Raw genomic sequence first — 22,576 nt, forward strand, 5'->3', positions numbered from 1 at the left:
ATTCAGCTCACTGGTTTTGTCGTGTTCGCAACATCTAGTTTACTTCCTTTGCCCTTCTACGTCCTTGGTAACCAAAAACAACACGTGCAGATTTGCGAGTAATTACAGTCTGATATTTTGTTAGTAATGTATCCATACAATACATTTCCTAGATAAGGACTCATGAAAGGATGATAAAAATACTTTATAAAAACTGGGGCGGCATTTTATCTAGGGACGTCACTGGGTGCGATCAACAAAAGTTCTATCCCGTGATCGACACGTTGGTCATGCCTGTTTTTAAGCTTAAAATTTTACAAATTGTTTATGAGATTGCAACCAGATGTATATTTGTATTAAATTTTAGAATAAGCTCAACTCAATTTTCAATGTTACTGCGTTTGTAACCATTTAAATTAAAATCCTCAAGTAGGTACGTATCGGATATATTATTTTCTCATTCGTATTTAATTTTTATTTTATTTGTTTGGCATAATGTACCAAAGTTGACCGGACGATCGGAGTCAAAGACCGGACAAATTTAATAACAACAGTGCCGCACTCCACGGTATCACTCAGTTCTCTAGATCCGGGCGGCTGTGAAACCGAACCGGTTGTTACGATAGCATCGATTTACAATTGCATGCTTTGTACTTCCGTTACCAGATGTCACTTGTAACTATTAGACACCACCTAAAATCAAAACTATCACATACAAATACCAATTTTATCTGCTAAAATGTTTATATTTCATTAGAAATATTATAATGTATTCATAATTATTTGAATATATAGAGAACATATTATGCCTATTCCATTGATGCATAACGCGGTCCAACAATATATCCACCGTCATAATATTGTTCATAACGGTACAAATTACACTTATAAGTAGGTGATACTTACCTACTTAGTAACCTCTTGAGACCCGAGATAGAACCAGTCATGAGAAAAAATATTTGTGCATTTTTCTGTTCAATAAATATTATTAAGATCACAAAAAAAAATTAAAATATTTTTTTTACTATATATTAACTAAAATCCACTACGTGCACGTGAGTGCATCTCAGGTCACAATAGAGTACAATATTGGATACAGTACAAACAATGAAATGAAAGAAAAACAATGTGATATCCATATAATGATACAATTTTATTAGAAAAATAATACAATAATCATAATAATATAATGGTGATTGGATAATTATATTTATTTAGATTAAAAATATAGTACAATAACGGTCAAAACCCTAAAATACTACACATTAATTAACGCGCACTTCAGGGAATAGGTTTAGGGACAACCATTCTTTGCTTTAGAAGTAGATCTGTGTTTACTCGGTGTGTTATGGAAGCTAATGGTGAAGAGTTTCTTGGATGACCTTGTATCGATGATGATAATGATGGCTAAATGACTTTCATACCAAATCGTAGGGTTTGCAAGTCTGATTTTCCATGACTATGAAGTATTCCAATCACAGTGAATATTTTCTTGCCTATAAGTTTGCATGTACAATGAGCAAACTATTTCATGTCCATGTCCAACAAGTCCATGTCCACAGTGGTCAAAGATCCTCACAGTTTACATGCTTGATGTCCTGTGAAAGCAAACACACCACTGTGAAGATTAATGCGGCTCATCGACTTGTAATCAGTATTTTACAACAGCTGACTGAGTGATGCATATCGTTCTTCGTCTTCTTTGAATCATAACACGTATTGGCCTGAAATAACGAATCGGTGAGGTTGAAGCTGGTAAAAAAGTCATATGTGTAGACGTACAAGGGCAGTTGTTGTGAAGCCAAAGTAACATCACAGCGTTGCATTGAGATTGTATCGTATCTTCATCAGATAGGTAGGATTCACTTCCCCACATGGAGAATAATTTATAGAGCAATTGGAGTCCAGCACCCAATAAACCATATATGGCCATGAACTGAACTCTTCAGCTCAGCATCATTCGTCTTATTAGGCTCAGCGTACTGAAACAATAGAAAATACAATACTATGAATTAATCGATACATTTATTCCTATTTATTAAGTATTCAACACCAGGAATATAAATACTAATGGCCAATAGTATTAATCACTAGGTATATTAAGTATATTAATTATTCTGTCCATCGAATCTTCAATATGTAGATCACAAAGCCCTTTCATCACAAACTGTATCAATTTAATTGGTACTTAATTGATTTTTTAGCAGTGCATGCACTTGCCTAATAAAATGATACCTAAGTTTGATATTTATGACTAAATGATAAAGTAATATAATATGAGCATTGATACCTTATGGTTTCATAAGCCAGGATAGGATCCTGGATTGTGATTTTGAAGGATGTATCTCAGCCTCTAGCAGTGAGTAAAGTTCACTGGTTCTCCAGAATAAAGTCATCATCTGGGCCCAGGAGATGAATGTGAACATCATTACTGTCGTCAGGGTTATATCCTCCACCAACTTCGACATCATTATCATTCAAAATATCACCAATATGCTGGCTATTCAAGGATTCGTCTAAATGTAAACAAAAAACATAACCTCAATAAATCAGATATACTAATGTCAAAATATATCACTCTAGACCTGAGTTACTCATGTGTGTACCGAATTTTGAAACTATGATTATAATATTTTACAAAAGTGTAAAGATAATTTAAAGTATACGGAATATTACTATGATTCATTGTGAAACTAAATACATCATTGGTTTTTAATATAAATAAATATTAATATTTAATTAAAAGCACTTACTTGTCAGAGTTGACTTTTTAGCCGCCATTTTTGTCTTGTGCAAATATCCATAACTTCAAAGTCAAAATAACAATTTATTTTAAAACTACATAGGCTAGTGTTTTGCTCTAGTGGTAGAAAAATATACTATCTATACCACTGTAGTCAAATGCGGTTCAAGTATCCATTCAAATCATTACTAAAAAATATTTAAATAACGTCCACATATGTGTACCTCAGGACGCAAGAGGGTAAGGAATGATATATTTTGTTGCCCAGTGAAATTTTAATGAAAATCCATTTTAATAGAAAATAATTTAAATAACATTTATTGATGACAGATAAAGCTACATAATTTGTCTAGTCCCCTTGCAGTGGAAGATTTAATAAAAAACGATTAGTTAAAGTGGAGTTGTAAAAAATAAATTTGCCAAGCCCGTAATATCGACGAATAAATAGTGTAATTGATTATTCCATCATAAAGTAGGTACATTTTATTTTGTTAACTGTCAATTCATGGTGGAACTGCATTTTCAAGTCCCTCTGAGGCGAACGAAACCGGTCCTAATCTATTTATTAAAAGTGGAATAAGTACTACAAAAAAATGCGTTTTATTAAATTAAAACAACAAGTAGGTACCTACCTAATAACATTATAACATGAGAAACTACAGTAGGTACTCTCTCAGTGCAGTATACATATTAATTATAAACTAAGTTAATTAACTACTCAGGTATATATTAAACAGTACAAAATTCACTTAACATAACTACTTTTGTTCAGTGTTGTTTGTTTTTTTCTGAATATTGTTGGAAGATTGTGTCATCTAGTAATTTATGCAACATGATGAATGTGTTGATGGTTGAATTATTTTTCTCTTCTGCCCATTAATTAATGGTAACGCGTCAGTCCCAGACAGTGCATCTTCTGATTTGACTGTATGTGCTGCAGTCGGTTGACAATTATTGCCTTCATCCTCAAAATCCAAGCCTTTTGATGTATTTATAAGCTCGTCTTCAGTCGAAAGCAGCGCATACTCCTTAGGTATGGTCCCAATATTGAAACTCGATTTGATATAAATAAAAAGGATTTCAAGTTATACACATTTATATTTTTATAAAAATCGATGTTTTTTTTTAAATAAATATTAAAACGATGAATTAGTCAAAAATCTAAACGGTCATAAATTGAAAACTTAATAAACTAAATTTTGATAATAAATATGACCTTAATATATAATGTAATAATAAGATATCACCCTGCAACGAATTCACATTTTATTACATTTTTTTACAATTGTAAGTTTATCTTTGAATTAAAAAAACTTTTTAATGTTTTCTGATACATATTTATTAATTAATACAGTTGAAATTGTAAATTATCAAAAAAATCTCAAATTGCAAGCTTCGTATTTTTCCGCTAGGTTCTCTGCTGGCATGCCTCCCCCCTTAACAACAATACTCGTTTATGGTAGGTATTTCACCGAGCCCAGCGTCGCATGCGTACAAATCGTTCATGCAGCATTGCGCTGCTTTAATTAAAATTTGGTGGTATACCCACCAGTATATTTTTTTTATCAAAATATTACAGTACCTACAATAAATTTTATAACAATAAACTTTTGGAACCCTGTCACATGCAGATTAAAAAAGTTATTATGTATGTTGGCATAATATTGTGTTCTACATTGTTTTAATCACAATGAAACTAGTATGGGAAACAATATATACCTAACGCGAACACCACTCCAATCAGAGGCATCTAACGAAACATTTTTTTCTATTTAAAGTCAATGATAAACGTTACGCATAAAATGTGAATTCGTTAAACGTTCTTTATCTTATTGATAATCGGTAAGTGTATGAAAAAGCCATTTGCAATTTATCGGAGAAATGTATCTCCGGTAGAATTACACTCATGTGATTGAAAGTTCAAATAAATTATAGACATTTTCAATATTTTTTGGTTTTTTTTTTAAATTATTCTTGATTGGGTTCTGGTTATTTTGGTTCTTCTGTCACTTTGACAAGTCAGTGATGACGTCATCGCATAATTTTAGCGATAAAATGGCGTCGTTCGTATCATTGACAAAGCAAGGCGGACGCGACTTTGAAAATGTCTCATTTTGTATGTTTTTGTTATTTACATAAAGGTAGGTAGGTACGATAACGGATGACTGAGCCAATATTGGTAATTACTATTATTATAGTTTCTAACGGTATTCTTTGGCACCATCCAATGAACAAAGTATAGATAAGCATAAAACATAATATATTATATAATGTCAATGACAAATGGATAATATTTTCCCAAAATAAAATGAACATGCCCCCCTCCCTTTTGTATAGCAAATGATAAGCCTACCTAGGTTTGTCTTTCGGCCTTGTTATTCAATAATTGTATATTCCCGCAAAAAATAAATTATAATTTAACCAACTAAGTTACACTGATAACCACAACGGAAATCGAATATCGGTCATTTGAGAAAACTGATAAACGTTTTTCAGATGAAGCAGTGGATCAACGTGGATATTCAAAGTGGTAATAAAAGTGTAGTTTTAGATTCATAATATTATTTTATAATATATTGTGGCAAATTCACGTTAACACATGTTTACCTATTAAACACTAGTGTCTCGCGCCACGGACACAGCGTCCCGTCGACGGCTCACTCCTCGAGCCGCCGAGACACTTTTTATTACCACAGTCAATTTTTCTGTCTCCATTGTTTGTATTTCTAATTGATGACATGACAATATGCGTTTACTCATTTGCTACTGAAACGTTCATATAAATAATACAAGAAAGGAAATGGGACTCGTGCAAAAACGTGGACATGTAACTTTGGCTAGAGATACGTTAGCTATTTGGTGGCTGCAATATCCACTGAAGTGTCGAGTGGCTGGACACGTCGGTGTCTAGATACCGGTGTTCCATGTGAAACGGGACTTAAGATACACCATCAAACTTCAGTAGGACTTTATTAAAATCTTTATTGTTTTATTTCGTTAACAGCTTGTTATTATTACTAACATAAACTTTTTATTTATTATGCTTATAAGAAAGTACATAATATACCTAATATGATAATTTGAAATAAAGCATCGTATTATATTATATAAGTTGCTTGATTTGTTTATAAAACGACGCAATATCATGATTGTTGTTTTGCTAAAAATAAATTATAATATACTATCACACATTTCAATTTCCATATACATACTCATGTCATTTAGGGTTTGCAATTGCAGTCCCGGAATCTCAAGATTCGTTTTCATATTTGCATCTGAAGTCACATTTTAGATACAAAAAATTATTAAATCGGTATATTATTATAAAATGAAAATTTTTTGTGAGATACATTAATTTTATCTTTATTTATAAAAAAAAATAGCTCAACTGTTTAACTAGGTATATTTATATAGGTTTGGTTATTTTCATAAATGACATTCTTATTTTTTATTCAAAATATTGTACTTACCTATAATATAATTTACTTACATTACAATTATAGGCATGATAACTTAAGGGCTCACATGCTCAGCGTAGGTCAAAATGGAGCTTTTATGGTATTTTCAGAGCATAACCCTGGACATTCCTTAAACGTTGCAGATAATCTATTTATATAATTTTGAAGCCTTATTATCCTTTATATTTATTTTAAACATTTGATGACTGCATAAAGTATTTTTATTACATAAAATAGTATTCTTTTAAACCTCTCGCTCTAATGTTTTAGAATATAGTCATATTTCACTACATCCATGTGCAGTGGTGTTAAGATATTTTAGATTTATTGATTTTCAAACTCATTTAAAAACCATTAGTATAATTAATGTTAACATTATATAGTGACATATTTACGACATAAAATTATATTTTATAATCTTTGTGATCTCAAATTTGACAAGAATTAGGCATTTTATTATTCGAAAAAGGGCACGATTAACACATTTGAAGATAATTATAAAGATACTGATTATAAGCTATGTCATTTACCATTCAAATGTGATAATACATTTTACGAATAATGATTGCTTTATAATAATTATTGACCTAAGAATAAGGTAGTATTTTTTGAAATACGCCATTTTTATTGCAATTTCCCGGTGGTTAAGCTACATCATACGGCCGTAGCCAATTAACAAACGATAAATGAAGTAGGGAGTAAGATCATGGTAACGCGCGTATTTGAACATGTACCGTTTTGAAAAAAAACTTTTTCGGTTAGGCATGTGGGCCGTTAAAGACTGTTTTTTAAATTTGCATTAATAATAAATCTTATACGTATATCTACTCGTACGGCTGACTTTTTCCGGATTGGACAAAACTACATTATAGTACTTACTTACAATTACTTAACTCTTTACTTGGTAAATCACCGCCATTCGTGAAAATATTTATATGGACTGTCTTTCATTAAAAACCATTTAAGTATAATATGCACATTTACAAAATTTCGCGCGTTGTCATCAATCCCGGAATACCGGATTTTTTTTTTGGTCCGGGATTACAATCCCTGATTTTTATCATATCTTTTAGATAAAAAATAGAAGATCTTTTATGTCTCCACAATATGAATTTGTATCATATTTTTTCACCATTAATAAAATTATTCTCAGTGTAAAGTTTAGGGTCGAGATTTTCCAGATCACGTGGTCGAATAGGCATACAAAATTGAAGACGTTCATTATCCCAAATCACAAATGAAACCACATATAAATGACGGCAGAAATAAATAGATTACATCTTGTAAAATTCGGCGTTTGGCACATAGAAGGTATTTCAGTGGGGCGACATTTTTAACCTCTGCGAAATGACCGAGTCGACTCTTTACTCTGTGTGGTGAGTGATTCAAAATAAACAAAATAAGTCCACGCAATTCGAACGTTGGGCAAAATAATCTGAACGATTATAAAATATTGTGACGTTGGCTTGGATTGTGTTCTCTCTAAATACCTATGATGTTTGTGTACGTCACAATTTAAAGCTAAACACATGATGATTAAACTGGCTCAGCTACACGCTACGGTTACATTGACAAGATTTTAATCTGACCTGCCTTTGCTGCCAGCCTTGCGTATACAATTTTCATGGATATATGGATAAAGAAGAAGAAATATTAATAATATTAATTTAAATCAGTACCACTGTATTTTATTGCGTTTACAAGACACCCATGTGGTTTTTTATGCCGTAATCCCGGTTTTGATTTTATATTATTTTTATCTGAACGAAAGTATTTTTGTCCGGCTAGTTTCTCAATGTATCATTATAATACAATTAATTACAAGATAAAAAGAACTTTTTATATACAACGTTTTTAAATTTTCTGTTGAATTATTATGCTTGATATGCTCAAACTTGTACTTGATATGAAGTAAATAAAAAACAAACAAACAAACAATATAGAATACTGAAATGTCATTTTGACATCATTTTGATTTCCATAGTAACGCAAGTATATATTAATAAGTTAGTTGTTAGGACCACCCCCTTAGCAACCAATAATAGTCTTTTACTTTTTACGGATTTTTCTGAAATAACTTTCAATACAAAACAGAATTAACTGAAAATGAATTCAATTCTGCTTAAATATGGCTAAAAGTATTAAAAGAAGAAGTGTTCTGATATATTCTAAATGTTTAAAATGTCTAGCTAGTCGGGAAGTAAGTTAAAAATCGATTGCAAGATTTGTACTGGACAAACAACCACTGGACAAACTACCACCGGACAAACAAGAATACGAGCTAGTAAAAACGTTGTAAAAATGTCATTTTACTACCTATTATATTATATTCCAATATTTATGAAATATTACGTTTTTAATGATTTTCTGATTTTTTTTTTTCGTATTTTATGTGTAAGTATGTTAATAGGTACGATACGAAACAGACGAAAGAATAAATACCTACTATCTACACATTGTGTATCATTTTAATAACTACATATTTGTGTAAAGACATATACCTATTATTAATCCTTAGAGCGCGAACGCCGCAGCTGTTGTGTCCTGATTCGGGGTCATTAGATACAATTAGCATGATATTTAAATGTGGTAATTAAAAAGTAATTAAATGCTCCGCAGTGAATCGCATCGGAACATATATTATACTCTTATCAGACGTATTATTATCCCATCTGTCACCCACGGATACTCGTATCTTACTTTATCGTAAAAATGTATATTAATATAACTATTATATGGATTTTAATATCAATAAAAGTGTACGCTTGAAAAGGTATTAAGCTCATAGCGTGTGTGGCGAGGACGTCAGCACTTCAGTCTGCTGCTAGAATGATATTATTGAAAGTCGTGCGACTTTCAAGGTCATTGCCACCAGACTGAAATGGTGCAAAGGAAAATTCTATAGCTATATAATATGTATACATGTAGAAGTCTTTCTTTGTCTGACTCACAGTGGTGTACCCTGACGATAGCACTTTTCAAATGAACACATTTTTATTCATTTAACCCATTTGAGTCACTAATTCAGCCAATAAAATTATTTGAGTCAGCATAATTTGTAACGTAAATAAATGACGCTTCCCATATTTTTTTGTAAATTACATAATATGCTTACATTATGTTAAATTATTATTATTGTAGCCCCCAAAAATTAAAAAAATTAGGTACTCAAATAATATCACGTCAGTGAATCAAATAATTATTCGAATCAGCATAATTTCTAATATAAAATAATTGCATCCAAACTAGTGTTGAAATATAATAAGTGTACTTACACAAAAATGTGACAATAATATAGGAAAATATCTACCAGTAACGTGCGGTAATCATAGCTTGTAGGGATTATGTTGATAAAAAATACACCTACTGTTTTGCTACACACTGATTTTACCGTATGGTTAAACTTCAATTACATTGAGCTTCTTTACGAGCTGTTTGTTGGCGAATTTATAATCTGTCTGTAAAGTCGCCCAGTGTAATCATCGGACATGTTAGCTTGTTCGATGATTACACTATGTGACTTTACAGGCAGATTATAAATTCGCCAACAAATGTAATTGACGCTTTACTACTGTTTGCGGGCGGCTAATAAAGTAATTTTGCGTGTGGCAATGCAGACTAGTATAATAGAAATACTATATAACGTCGAAAGTATGTATAGTTAAATAAAATAGATTTTTCAGTTGCACAATAAATACATAATATTATCCTTCATCAATATTATTAGCACGCCACTCTGTATCTACAATAGAATACCAACAGTAGAGAAATATGGCAAAATGTACATTTTCTTTATTAGACTGTCTTGTAAAGTCAATTAATAACACGATGAGATAGTGCAGGCGTTTTGAGTCAATACCTACATCATTATAATAATATTTTCGATAAAATAATGTTTTATAGAAATATATTTATATTAACGACCCACATGCCCTGTAATTAATGAACAAGATTAAAGAATTTATGGTATCTTTAAAAGCTTTGTCTGAATAACCTGTATAATCCAATAGAATGATGCGCGTGTCAATATTATATTTTCTCATAATATAAATCATCTTTTTGTGATCATATGCATAAAACATATTTTAAAACCATAAGTAGATATTATTGTAATTAAAAATAAATATTGATATAGCACCTTTTGAAATTATTCTTTTGTTAATAGGTAACAACGTGTATTAAATTACCTTTAATTTTTATGATAAATAATATCTTACTCGGTTTTTACGTGGAATGGTTATTAATTATTTAGGTACTCAATAAATTGTGTGCATACATATATATAACTTGTGATTTTTATTAACCAACCGCGTGATTCGAACCAGTAAAAACGACTGATCACTAAGGCATAAAGCCCACCAACGGCTCGGTGCGCTCTCTACGAAGTAGGCCCCCTCTTACCCGCGCACTACCCTTCACCTATGTAATAAGGGGCTCAAGAAGCACAAAATAATTATTATTATCAGCGTCTCTCATAAAAAAGCAATAAAAATATTATTAAATTTCTCGGGGCTTGTAATTAATATTCACGATGACATAATTATACCAGCGAAATATCGGACACGCAATAACTAAACAAAGAGTTCACTGTTATTAAATAATGGCTTCTCGCCCGTCTATCGCCGACGCTGCTAGAAGCGTAATTTTGTTTGCCGTGTTCAATGAATGGACTACGTTGTATTTTCGTTAATTCGTATCGCTGAGAAGCCAAAAAACGATGAATCATGGGGCAGGCGGGCACAATGCGTCGTCAAATCCAGTGTGCGCTGGCGTATTTGATTACGTTGTATTTTCGATGATTTACACGCCACTTGTGAAATTTTGCGCGAGAGCCCCCACTCGCTCCGTTAAGTGGGTTTTACGCCTAAAAGCTTCTTCCACCACTTCATTATATTAAATTAATATCTGAATTAATACACATATCGATATCGTTCAATGGACTTCATTCATGATAATTAATAATATCTATCCAGATTTTATTAATGTTCAAATACCCCTTCATTGTAAACTGCCAACGGTCATTGACAGCAGGTATTGTAATTTGCGCAGAGGTCGTACAAAAGTATGCCTCTACATATAGTAAGTAGGTAACTTTACACACATTCTCAATATTTCCCCACACATAGCCATTTTTTCAATACAAATATAATATACCCATATCACATATTAATTATATTACGACTGGTTCAAATAATTATGTAGGTATTTATTCAATTAATAAAATTGTGTGGTGTCAAAAAGTCAGTATTGTAAAAATGTTGACACAACAGTTAAAACTACATACTAAGAATATTTTCAATCATACAAAACGTATTAGGAATGCATGAATTTTGATGTGCAATATAACTTCAGTACATTTGTGTTTATAGTAGATAATATAACGGATTGGCATTAGTTGACTCAATAAATAAATAAGCCAAAAACAGCATAGTTTTTGGGACAAAATATCTGCACCAAGTGGGACTTGAACTAGCAATCATCGCAATCCAGATGCTGTATTTTATCCAATTAAGCGACTGGGATGCTCAAATTCAATTTATTGGGCGACCATATTTTGTAATTTTGAAGTTGTTGATAAATTTAAACGTGATTAATAATTACTATTCTATTATAATTTGCGTTATTACTTAGATTAGTTGCCACAGTGCTTTTTCAGATTATTTTTTTGTTAACATTGACACTAAGAATAATAATTACTAGATAGAAAGAACTTTTTATAAACTTTAAATTTTCTGTTGAATTATTATGCTTAATATGCTCAAACTTGTATTTGATATGTAGTAATAAAAAGCAAACAAACAAACAAACATATAGAATACTGAAATGTCATTTTGATTTCCATAGTAACGCGTGTATATATTAATAATTTAGTTGCTAGGACCACCCCCTTAGCCATCAATAATAGTCTTTTCTCTTTCTTTCTGAAATAACTTTCCATACAAAACAAAATTAACTGAAAATGAATTCAATTCTGCTTAAAGATGGCTAAAAGTATTAAAAGTTTATATTATTAAGTAGATATATTCTAAAAGTTTCAAATATCTAGCTAGTCGGGAAGTTAGCTAAAAATCGAATGCAAGATTTGTACTGGACAAACAAGAATACGAGCTAATAAAAACGTTGTAAAATGACGAATAAAACCGCGTTTGTTTCTTAAATATAGGTAGGCACTATCAGTAGTATTATTATTATTATGTATTAGGGTTATGCCTAGTCTAGACGACGATACATCGATTTGATAAACATTGAACAGTATTCAAACATTGTTTCCGAATATTTAACTGAATTTAATGTTTGTTTGATTGATGGAAGATACAGATGTTTTTGATCTAATTTTAGTCTTTAGAATGTTGCTGATTTGTAATAAATACGAATAGTATGAAACTTAATAAAATGGTTTCTGTTCTTACAGAAAATTGCAGACGAAATGATTAACATTACTAATATTATTAATAACCAAACTACCACTATTATAATTTCAGTCGTAAGAATACATTAATAATCCGTCCTTCGTCATGTCCGTGACCGCACATTTGTTCAGAAAAAACGATAATTCTCCATTAAATAAAATAAAAATTATACATTTTAGAGAAAGAATTAAGTCATATTTAAAAAAAAAAATACACTGACAATACTTTAATGGTTGTATAATACGGACTATAAAGACAGAATAATAATATTTACCTTTTCAATTAAGATGAAAAAAAAACTTATTTTCGTGTTTCCGAGAAGCGATAAAATCAGCATTTCTGGCAAAGACAAAAACCATCTACCGCTGTCAGAATTGGAAGAAAAATCACCGGCCCGTATGATTTCGACATGTGGAAAAAAATCGTGGCTTTTATCAGTTATTTCCAAGTAACTAATCGTACTACTTATTAAATAATGTACAATAAATCTTCCACAAAATAGGTCGAAGCGTAATTGAAAATTTTACTTGAAATCACTTTTCAATTTTCTTGTTCGAGTCACAGTGATGAGTTTTACTTTTTTGGAATCTTAACCCGATATTACGTAGCCGATCTTACGACAACGACATAATTATTATTCGCAGCTTTAGTTTGTAGCAAAAATGCAACTTTGCTATCTACGTATCCTCTGTTTAATCTGGGTTTGTAAAAAAAAAGAAGAAAATATATACCAATCAGTGACGTCCGTAGACAAAGTGTCACACTTAGGTAGATTTAGAATGCCGTTCCATTTCAATTTTGGTCTCAAATCGTTAGATGCCTACCTACTTATTTTACAATAAGTATCTTAAACTACAACAAAATACAACAAAAATCTTCAATAAAATTATGTACGTCATGTACTGAGAATTAGAGCGTTACAACGAAAACTCTTCCCAAAAAGCCGTTGGTACGTGGAGGTCTGAGGCACTGATACGCTTGGAGTTCATCTTATAATTTCTTTAAACTAATCTTAATATTGTTAATAAAACACATTTTTGTATCGAATCCACTTTTTGTATTAAATAATTGTACCGGTTTTGTCTGCCTCAGAGGGATATTTTCAACTGAGTTGAAAAGTGGATTCAGTACCAAAAATTGTTTTATTAAAATTACAATGTATTTACACCACAGTTAACACATTTAAAGAAATTAAAATAAAATATCGACACATTCTAATGAAGCGACCGCATCGTCCGCTGCATGGAAAGCCGCCACAACTTTCAAATTTTTTTAATGATCATATTCGTTCTTTAATTTGCCACCCCTAAGGAACGTATGACCTGTCTACCCCCAGAGGACATCGCTAGTACCAATCAAAAACTGATTTCAAATATGAATATTTATAAGTATACTAATTGTCGTTTCAATAGTAACAGAATTAATACCTAATAAATAACTCAATAGATTAATAACATGTTCTAGGTTGTCATAGTTCAGTTTGTTATATGTTATAATCTTATAATATAATATTTTGATTGCGTGCCGCCGTGCCATATCAATAATATTGAATACAATAAAACAAAGTATCACATAGTAGGTACTGAATAATAATTCGGGCAGGATTCCTCCACTTAGACATTTTCAACATATTAAGTTTGTTTGTTTTGTCTATCTAAGCCTAAGCGGACTTAACTTGTCATGATTATTATTAAATTATATTATGGTCTAGGTATACAGGGTTGGTACCTATATTGTATTTTGATTTTGATTACGTTTTAAATGAAATCGAAACCGTTTTTCGTCCGAATTAATTATGTTGTATTTTATAAACATGACATTCATGACGCATGTAATATAATCATAGCCCCCACATCCTGTATCGAGCCCCTAGGCTAGGATCTTTGGCGGGCCCCCCTACCCATCGCTAAAGATAGAGCGTTTTATATATATTTTATATATGTATATCCATTTGTATTACTTATGGAGTTCTCGAGTATTGATATGCAATTAAAAAATTGTATTTTACAACCCCATAATTTTAAATATTATTAAAGGAAAATAGCTCCGCAGGCGAGCTTTTTTTTTTTTTTACTAGTAAAGCAAATTTGTGATGTGTGTTTATCTCAGTTATCTGGTCGACTCGCCTCGCCGGGCCTCTCCTGAGCCCGGGCCCCCAGGCTAGAGCCCTGTTAGCCCCCCTTCTTGTGGGGGCCATGACTATAATATTATAGCATTCCTAACATTTAAATGATATTTGATAGTATATATTATTTAATGGGTTTCAAAGTGATGATGATACTTTCAGCTCGTATAAGAATGACCATAGGTTTTTAAATGATTTTTTTAAACTAAAATAAAATTTTTAATGACTCGATTTTCTGATGAAATATTTACTCGAAAAGGGGACGGTAGTCTAAAAAGGTTTGAGAAAATCTCAATATTTATCAGTAATTATATTGTGTATATTTTATATATACATAATAATTATTAAACATTTCAACAGGCCATGAGGCCAGTAGTGTAGAGTTAGTGATTGAAGTTAATGATAGAAACAATCATAAACATCCATAAATTACATAAATATATTGTGACCTCAATAGAAATCGATCCCGGTGTCCCCGAATGAAAGGCCAGCGCCTTAGGTACTGAACTATAGGAGCCAGCTTTATCTCAATTATGACGGATTTGCACTTGTTTGAGTCGACAAATTAATTTTTCGCCACAGTCACGAGTCACTAACTTTTTTGATCGATGCAGTGATGTAGGTATGCATTTTATTTTTACTTTTGACAGAAAATATTATATGCTCGTTTAAAACACATCACTGACATCACATAAGTTGAAGATTTTATGAGGGTATCTATTCTGTAAATTCGACTCGACAGATTTTTTTGTCATCTGAGACTATTGTTATTTTGACAGCTGAGATGTCAGTTGGCGGTGTTTTCCCAACCAGCGCATGTCAGTAAGCCTTCTCTTATCTCTCTCCCTTCAGCGTCTAGCGATATACCTACCTATAAATACCGATCCGGCAAGAATAATGTTATGTAAGCATTTGGGTCACGGTCGCCATGCGACGAGTTCGTTTGACTCTGCTTTCACTTACTCTGTTACTATTTTTTTTATCAAGGCAGTTAGTTATGCTGCGCTATATAATATAAATAATACAGCAGAACTTCTGGGCTAGGAAGGCGATTAGGATTGCACAGGTTATCTCAACCTTTTTAAACCGTGCCTTTATTATTAGTTGTTACTCTCATCCAAACGCGCTCACAAAGGTAAAGGGTTTCGGGTCCGGATCCCCAAAACGGAAAAATACAAATTATTTTGGTAAATGGAATAATAACTTATTTCGCAAGAATCTCAAGACTGAGAATCGAGACTCAGATCTTTTACTGTCGAACTCAACGAACTGGCCCCACTCCTCTCGGAATTCTACGACATGCAAGGCCTGTGGCCACTGGAAGAAACGGGGCACCACTCAATTTGGGAATTCAATGTTTGATGCGGCGTCTCTCAGAGACTAGACAGCGCGGACGACACGAACGGACACTAACAATCCTAATATTTGTGAATGCGACAGCTTGTAATAACTTGTAGGGGACCTTGGTCCTGGGTATCTGCTCCCAGGGCATTCCCAGCCTAAAACTGAACTAGATGCTTCACATCGCCAATGTAGGGCCACGTGATACGCTCGATTAAGACCGAGTGTGGTGTGTGGCGGGTTTTGGTTTGGAGGGATAAACTTCAATATAGGGGAACATTATCAATTAAACCTGTTTATCGCTAGACTCAAAGTGCGGAGTATCTGGATATGGGAAATGTACCTATAAACGTACGTTATTCTGCGCACGGGGTAAATGTGGTCAGTAGCACCTGCTTAGATTTTGCTAAGCCGCCTCTTCCCGCCGCCTTAAATATCAATTAAAAAATATCATGGACATGTTTTTCAAAATGGACCCCCCCAAATAAATTTTCTCTGTGCGCGCCTGCTCTTATCAGTGATGTAACCAGGGATACATCAGGTATTCGAAACATTCGTTAAAATATGCAAAAAGTACATACAATTAATACGTAAGTACTTTCACTTGTCATTTTGTTCAGTAAATACTTCCAAATTACTGTAATATTTACTTACAATAACAATTACATTTGGTATATTTTATGTGGAAACAAATTAAGTTATTCTCGGTATTATCTCGGTTTTACATACAAAGTTATTGTCACCATCTACGTATGACCAAAACCGTTTACACCCAATCTCACCGCCACACTGTCAAGATCTTCACTGTTTAACGTTTGCTACCCCAAATAGTTCGGTAAACATGTGTACTAAACAAAATTATGTACTTCGTCATTATAATTTTATTTTCTCGTTTGATTGGGGTAGGTAATGTAGTTTTCTAGTCACCGTGCTATGCAGAACATGTCGGTGATTTTTATTAGTCACCCTGTCAGTCAAAATAATTAAGCCACATCTCGAAGGTTTATCCCTCAATAATATTTCTTCATTAAATGAAAGTGCTCATACATCCATTCCATAAAAACGAATTAAGAGGATATTCATATAACAGCGAACCATACGAAGTCTGAAATCTATATTATATTACAGGCATGTCCAACTTCGAGTATCCTGTGATTAACCTAGTATCAAAACTGGGAGTAATTCACCACTTCATACCTACTTAAATTTGAACAAACGTATTTTATTTGGCTGAGTGGAGTTAAAAAAATACAACCCTGGTTTTTAATCATCACAAATAAATACTTACTCAGTTTCTCATTATTCTTGAAAATTGTGAATTTTGACCTTTTTTGTGCCACTCATTGCACTGATTTGATTCATTGTCAAACTATTTTCCTACTGAGCGACGTTAAGGGGAGCTACGCCTCAGTTTAAAGCTCAGGGAGTCACATTTTCTCTATCTCTCACTCCTACGACGTCACACAAGTGACACAAGAGATATGACGTGATCACGCCAGCTTCCACAGGACAACAACTTAATATACACGTTTTTTTTTACATTTCCACGACTCCATTCATAATATTGACTTATGGTGTGAATGGCGAAAATTCACCCCGCTATATTATATTAATTAATTACTTAGCTACCTATTTCAATGTATTTTTTTTATGGATATCATAATACCTATACACAATATACATTAAACGTGATTAAACTGATTCGTTGACCGTAGGCTCCCTATCAATACAAGTAGTATCTATCACCTGGCGGCGCAGACGAAGTACCAACGCGATTACTATCGCGCAATCGGCGCTCGCGTACCTTCGTCTCAGATCGCCTCGCGTGCGCCGAGCTGCCTCGTCCCGCGACTGGCTGTCGACGGTCGACCGTAGTGCACACCAAACGGCAAACACTCTCCATTCGCGTTTCGACTTACGAGCTCGCAAGATCGGTCTCCCGCGCGAATTCACCACTGACTTGTTGCGCGCGGTGTGCTACTTAGTTACATGCGAAGTATTTATTACATTACGCGAAGTATTACCGATACACCAAAAGCAATTTTTTAATGAAAAAATCTAGTTAAAAAGTGATTGATCTTAAGTGATGTGTGAATAAAAAAAAATTCTATTCGTTATACGCGACCGTGACTTTTAATACTGTGCTCGCCACTAGGTATATTTTTTAATAAATAAAAAATATTCTTACTTATATGTATTTCAGTTAATTCATAATAACATAATTCCACCAAATCTGTGTAGGTATATTATACACCTGTAGATTCCGCCAGCTGGAGGTAGTACATACGTAAATAAATTGCGGGAATAATTTCAATTTGACATAAAGTGGCGAATAATTTATTATTTTGTTTTGTACAGACTACAAAGTAACGTCGGCCTCGAATTAATACGTTAATACATTCTCGAAGGCTTTTTTTATCAACAATTAATAATCTTACAACCCTGTGATTAATTGTATTCTATGTACGAACAGTATAAATAAATTCTTAATATTATAACTTAGTCTTCCGCGTTATCTCATAGTTTAACGTGTGAAAAACTATCTAAAATTGATAGTTTAATTTTATAGTTTAAATATATTTAAAAATGTAATTGTAATTGTATTATGTTAAGTTACCTTTAAATTTATTAAGGCAATTTATTTTTAAAGTAATGAATTTTTTTGATTCAATTGATCCGTTTATTTTATACGTTCATTAGTTTCATCCGTTTGTTATCTAATAGTGTTTGAATGAAGGTTGTGGTACGTGCTCAAAATGATTGTTACGTATTACGCTGTGCGAGTAGGTTATGTTATGTCATCATAGCATGTCATTTGGCCGCATCGCCGTGTGAAGATCGCATGGCCGGCGGGTCGCGATAATTCGAAGGAAATAAATAATTATTATCGAGAGTCGACCGACCGGGTTCGGAAGTCGCCCGTGAATATCGTTTCCACGGGGTGTCGAGCGCGTCAGCCCGCGACGGGGTGAATGCTACCAGCGTAAACTTACTATCGGCCAGTTGTAAATAGTTATCGTTCAGTCGCACGCGCGTTTTCATTCCACGTAACGTAGGTGTAGAAACATCAAAACATTTCACCGAAATTCGCTGCTTTTCCCGTTTTTTACTATTAAATTTAATGTGAGTGTTACGGTGCCGGAGATATTTATTTATTCAGTAATCGAAAAAAAATATTTGTTCTTTAAATATTCTGTTAGTTTTGCGGTGTTACATTTGTTTTAAAGATTAGTTTGTTATAACTGAAAAAAAGTTGTATTTTTAAATCAACTGATAAGAGGTAAACGTGTGAAACGCACGATAAAATATAATAATCTAATTCTGTAATGCGTATCAAAAACTTTGACGCATCTGTTATATCATCGGTATCTTTGATATTTTGGTACTCATTACGTAATTTGGTTTGTTGTCATTTTTCACTCGTCAGTATTGTAAGTTTGTGCTATGTTTTGTTGAATGAAGAAGCTGTCGGCGGTGATATAGTAAAGCAAAAGACTTCTAAAGGATTGCATCAAATGTAAATGTTGTGCAACTGCAATCTCGCACTGAAGTTCATAAGGTGTGAGCGGGTCGTAGGGGAGTCGGCCCGCGCCCACGTGTCGGCAGATTACATAACAACATGCGGTGTGTCGGATTGCAGCTGCGCGTTGGGGCGGGTCGATAGCGGGTGCGGGCGGCGGCATGCGGCGGTGAGCGGGAGAGCGCGGGCGCGCATGCACCACTCCGCGGAGCCCTGCAACGGCGACAGCGGCGGCGACCTCTCCGACGCGCTCGAAGCGCTGCGATGCGCCTCGCGGGGCTCCTGCTGGCGCCACCGCCTGGAAGGGGACCTGTCTCGGCTGGCTGCTGACCCTGGCCCCTCGGGAATCTGCGGCTCTTCATTCTTCGATCCAAGAAAATCTGGCTTCGTCTGTCCCGCTTGCGGTGACGTACTCCAACACCCCGTGACGGCGATATGCGGGCACACCTGTTGCAAATCTTGCTCGAGGCCCAACTGTCCCGCATGCGGGGCATACTCGGCGAGCAACAGCGACTTGAGCATCAACGTGCTGGTGCAGAACCTGGTGGAGAGGTGGTGGAGTGCCGAGTTGCTGAGCGCGCGAGCCGCACACGACGCTGAGCGGCTGCTACTCTGCAAGGGCGACCCCGACTCTGCCCTGGGGAAATGCAACAGAGCGCTCGACTTCAGTAAGTATCTATGCTACTATTATCCAACTCCTTCATGCGCTGTTACCATGTCAATCACTCATTTCATTTTGCAATCATGCGAATCAATTATTATTCCATCCTTTTCTGATTTGTTTATCTTTATACGCACTAGCACTTCCTCATTGAAAATAAGTTGACTGAATTAATAAGTCTTAGTACAATTGGCGAAATATCCTAATCCTAACATAATCTTTCCTATACCGATCCATTTTCCGATTTGTAATATTATATCCACTGGCTATAAAATAATTGTTATTAGGTAATTAATTACCAATATCAATTATATGTATTACATTTCTCAGGGATTTTCCAGAAAAACATTCAGCGTCATATCAAAGAAAAATGTTGGTAAGTAAACATTTACTCCAGAAAGATGCAAATATAAATTGGCTCATGGTCACCGACGGGTTACAGGTGTTATGAATCACCTGCGACTAGAGGGAGATAGATGAATCTGCGCATGGAAATGGGGCTTACAAGAATACGATGAAAATACGCGCGAATTCCTGAAATAGTTATTATGCATCGGTATATTTTACGTTTCCGTTGATTCGTTTGGATTATGCAATCAAAATATTTATGTTGTGATCATCATCAGGACAGCTAATTGTAAAAACAAGAGATCACATATAAATAAATTTCCCAGAAAGTTTTAAAATAACTAACCAGGCAAATGATGTAGGTACATATCGCTACATATCGCTACACATTTTACATAATTTATGAATAAAATAAAGATATACATAATGACACTATTAAGGGGGGACATGCTCGTCGAAGGTCAAAATTGAGTTTTTATTGTATTTTCAAACCATGATCCTGGACACTCCTCAAACGTTGTAGATAATCTATTTATATAATTTTGAAGCCTTATTATCCTTTATAGTTATTTTAAACATTTGATGACTGCATAAAGTATTTTTGTTACATAAAATAGTATTCTTTTAAACCTCTCGCTCTAATGTTTTAGAATATAGTCATATTTCGGTACATAACTGTGCTGTGGTGTTAGGATTTTTTACATTTATTAATTTTTAAACGCATTTACAAAACCATAAGTATAATTTATTACGAGATATTTTTTGTAAAATATTCGCGATAAAAAATTATATTGATAATCTCTGTGATCCCAAATTTGACAAGAATTAGGCATTTTATTATTCAAAAAATCGGCAAGATTAACACATTTGAAGATGATTCTAAAGATACTTATTATAAGCTATGTCTTTGACCATTCAAGTGTGATAAAGATCTTATGAATAATGATTGCTTTATAATAATTATTGACCTAAGAATAATGTAGTGTTTTTTTGAAATACGCCATTTCTTTTGGCATTCCCCAGTAGTTAAGCTACAACATACGGCCGTAGCCATAAATTGACAAACTATAATTAAAGTAGGGAGTAAAATTATGTTAACGCGCGTGTTTGAACATGTACCTAACCGAATTTTTTTAATTTTTTTTTAGACGGTACATGTTCAAACACGCGCGTTAATATCATTTTACTCTCTACTTCAATTATAGTTTGTCAATTTATGGCTACGGCCGTATGTTGTAGGTTAACCACTGGGGAATGCCAAAAGAAATTGCGTATTTCAAAAAAACACTACCTTATTCTTAGGTCAATAATTATTATAAAGCAATCATTATTCATAAGATCTTTATCACACTTGAATGGTCAAAGATATAGCTTATAATAAATATCTTTAGAATCATCTTCAAATGTGTTAATCTTGCCGATTTTTTGAATAATAAAATGCCTAATTCTTGTCAAATTTGGGATCACAGAGATTATCAATATAATTTTTTATCGTGAATATTTTACAAAAATTATCTCGTAATAAATTATACTAATGGTTTTATAAATGCGTTTAAAAATTAATAAATGTAAAAAATCTTAACACCACTGCACAGTTATGTACCGAAATATGACTATATTCTAAAACATTAGAGCGAGAGGTTTAAAAGAATACTATTTTATGTAACAAAAATACTTTATGCAGTCACTAAATGTTTAAAATAACTATAAAGGATAATAAGGCTTCAAAATTATATAAATAGATTATCTACAACGTTTAAGGAGTGTCCAGGATCATGGTTTGAAAATATAATAAAAACTCAATTTTGACCTACGGCGAGCACGTGGGCCGTTAAGCGAATATTATGGAATGTTCCTGTATGGAGATTATATTAATTGATTCTCACAAGTTTAGAAATTGAAAAGAAGAAGCAAAAATGTTAGTTATAATTCATTTGAGAACATTTGTGTTAGGCAGATGAAAACGATCTTGATTTTTATTACAACTGTGC

The 22,576-nt window shown here is 33.3% G+C and overlaps 1 protein-coding gene and 1 long non-coding RNA gene across 4 annotated transcripts in view; one reads left to right on the forward strand and one right to left on the reverse strand.

The window, feature by feature from the left end:
* LOC147079686 (LON peptidase N-terminal domain and RING finger protein 2) overlaps positions 1-22,576 on the forward strand; it is a 235,771-nt gene that overhangs the window by 121,313 nt on the left and 91,882 nt on the right. Inside the window, exons 1-2 of one of the 3 annotated variants that reach the window (XM_085943271.1) lie at positions 17,914-18,211; positions 19,519-20,244. In XM_085943271.1, the coding sequence (XP_085799397.1) occupies positions 19,578-20,244 (667 nt within the window). In that variant the 5' untranslated portion in view covers positions 17,914-18,211; positions 19,519-19,577. Of the gene's footprint in view, positions 1-17,913; positions 18,212-19,487; positions 20,245-22,576 lie in introns of those variants that run through there. The other 2 variants (XM_085943281.1, XM_085943276.1) reach the window with 2 other exon arrangements.
* Positions 1,112-2,953, reverse strand: LOC147079687 (uncharacterized). Its single transcript, XR_015070346.1, has 3 exons — positions 2,733-2,953; positions 2,270-2,495; positions 1,112-1,961 (listed from the first exon to the last, which is right to left on the reverse strand). It is a non-coding gene; the product is annotated as an uncharacterized LOC147079687 (long non-coding RNA).

The sequence above is a fragment of the Rhyacophila brunnea genome, unplaced genomic scaffold (genome assembly GCF_057557595.1).
Source record: "Rhyacophila brunnea isolate RB1 unplaced genomic scaffold, BYU_Rbru_1.0 scaffold_1, whole genome shotgun sequence".
Lineage (NCBI taxonomy): Eukaryota > Metazoa > Arthropoda > Insecta > Trichoptera > Rhyacophilidae > Rhyacophila > Rhyacophila brunnea.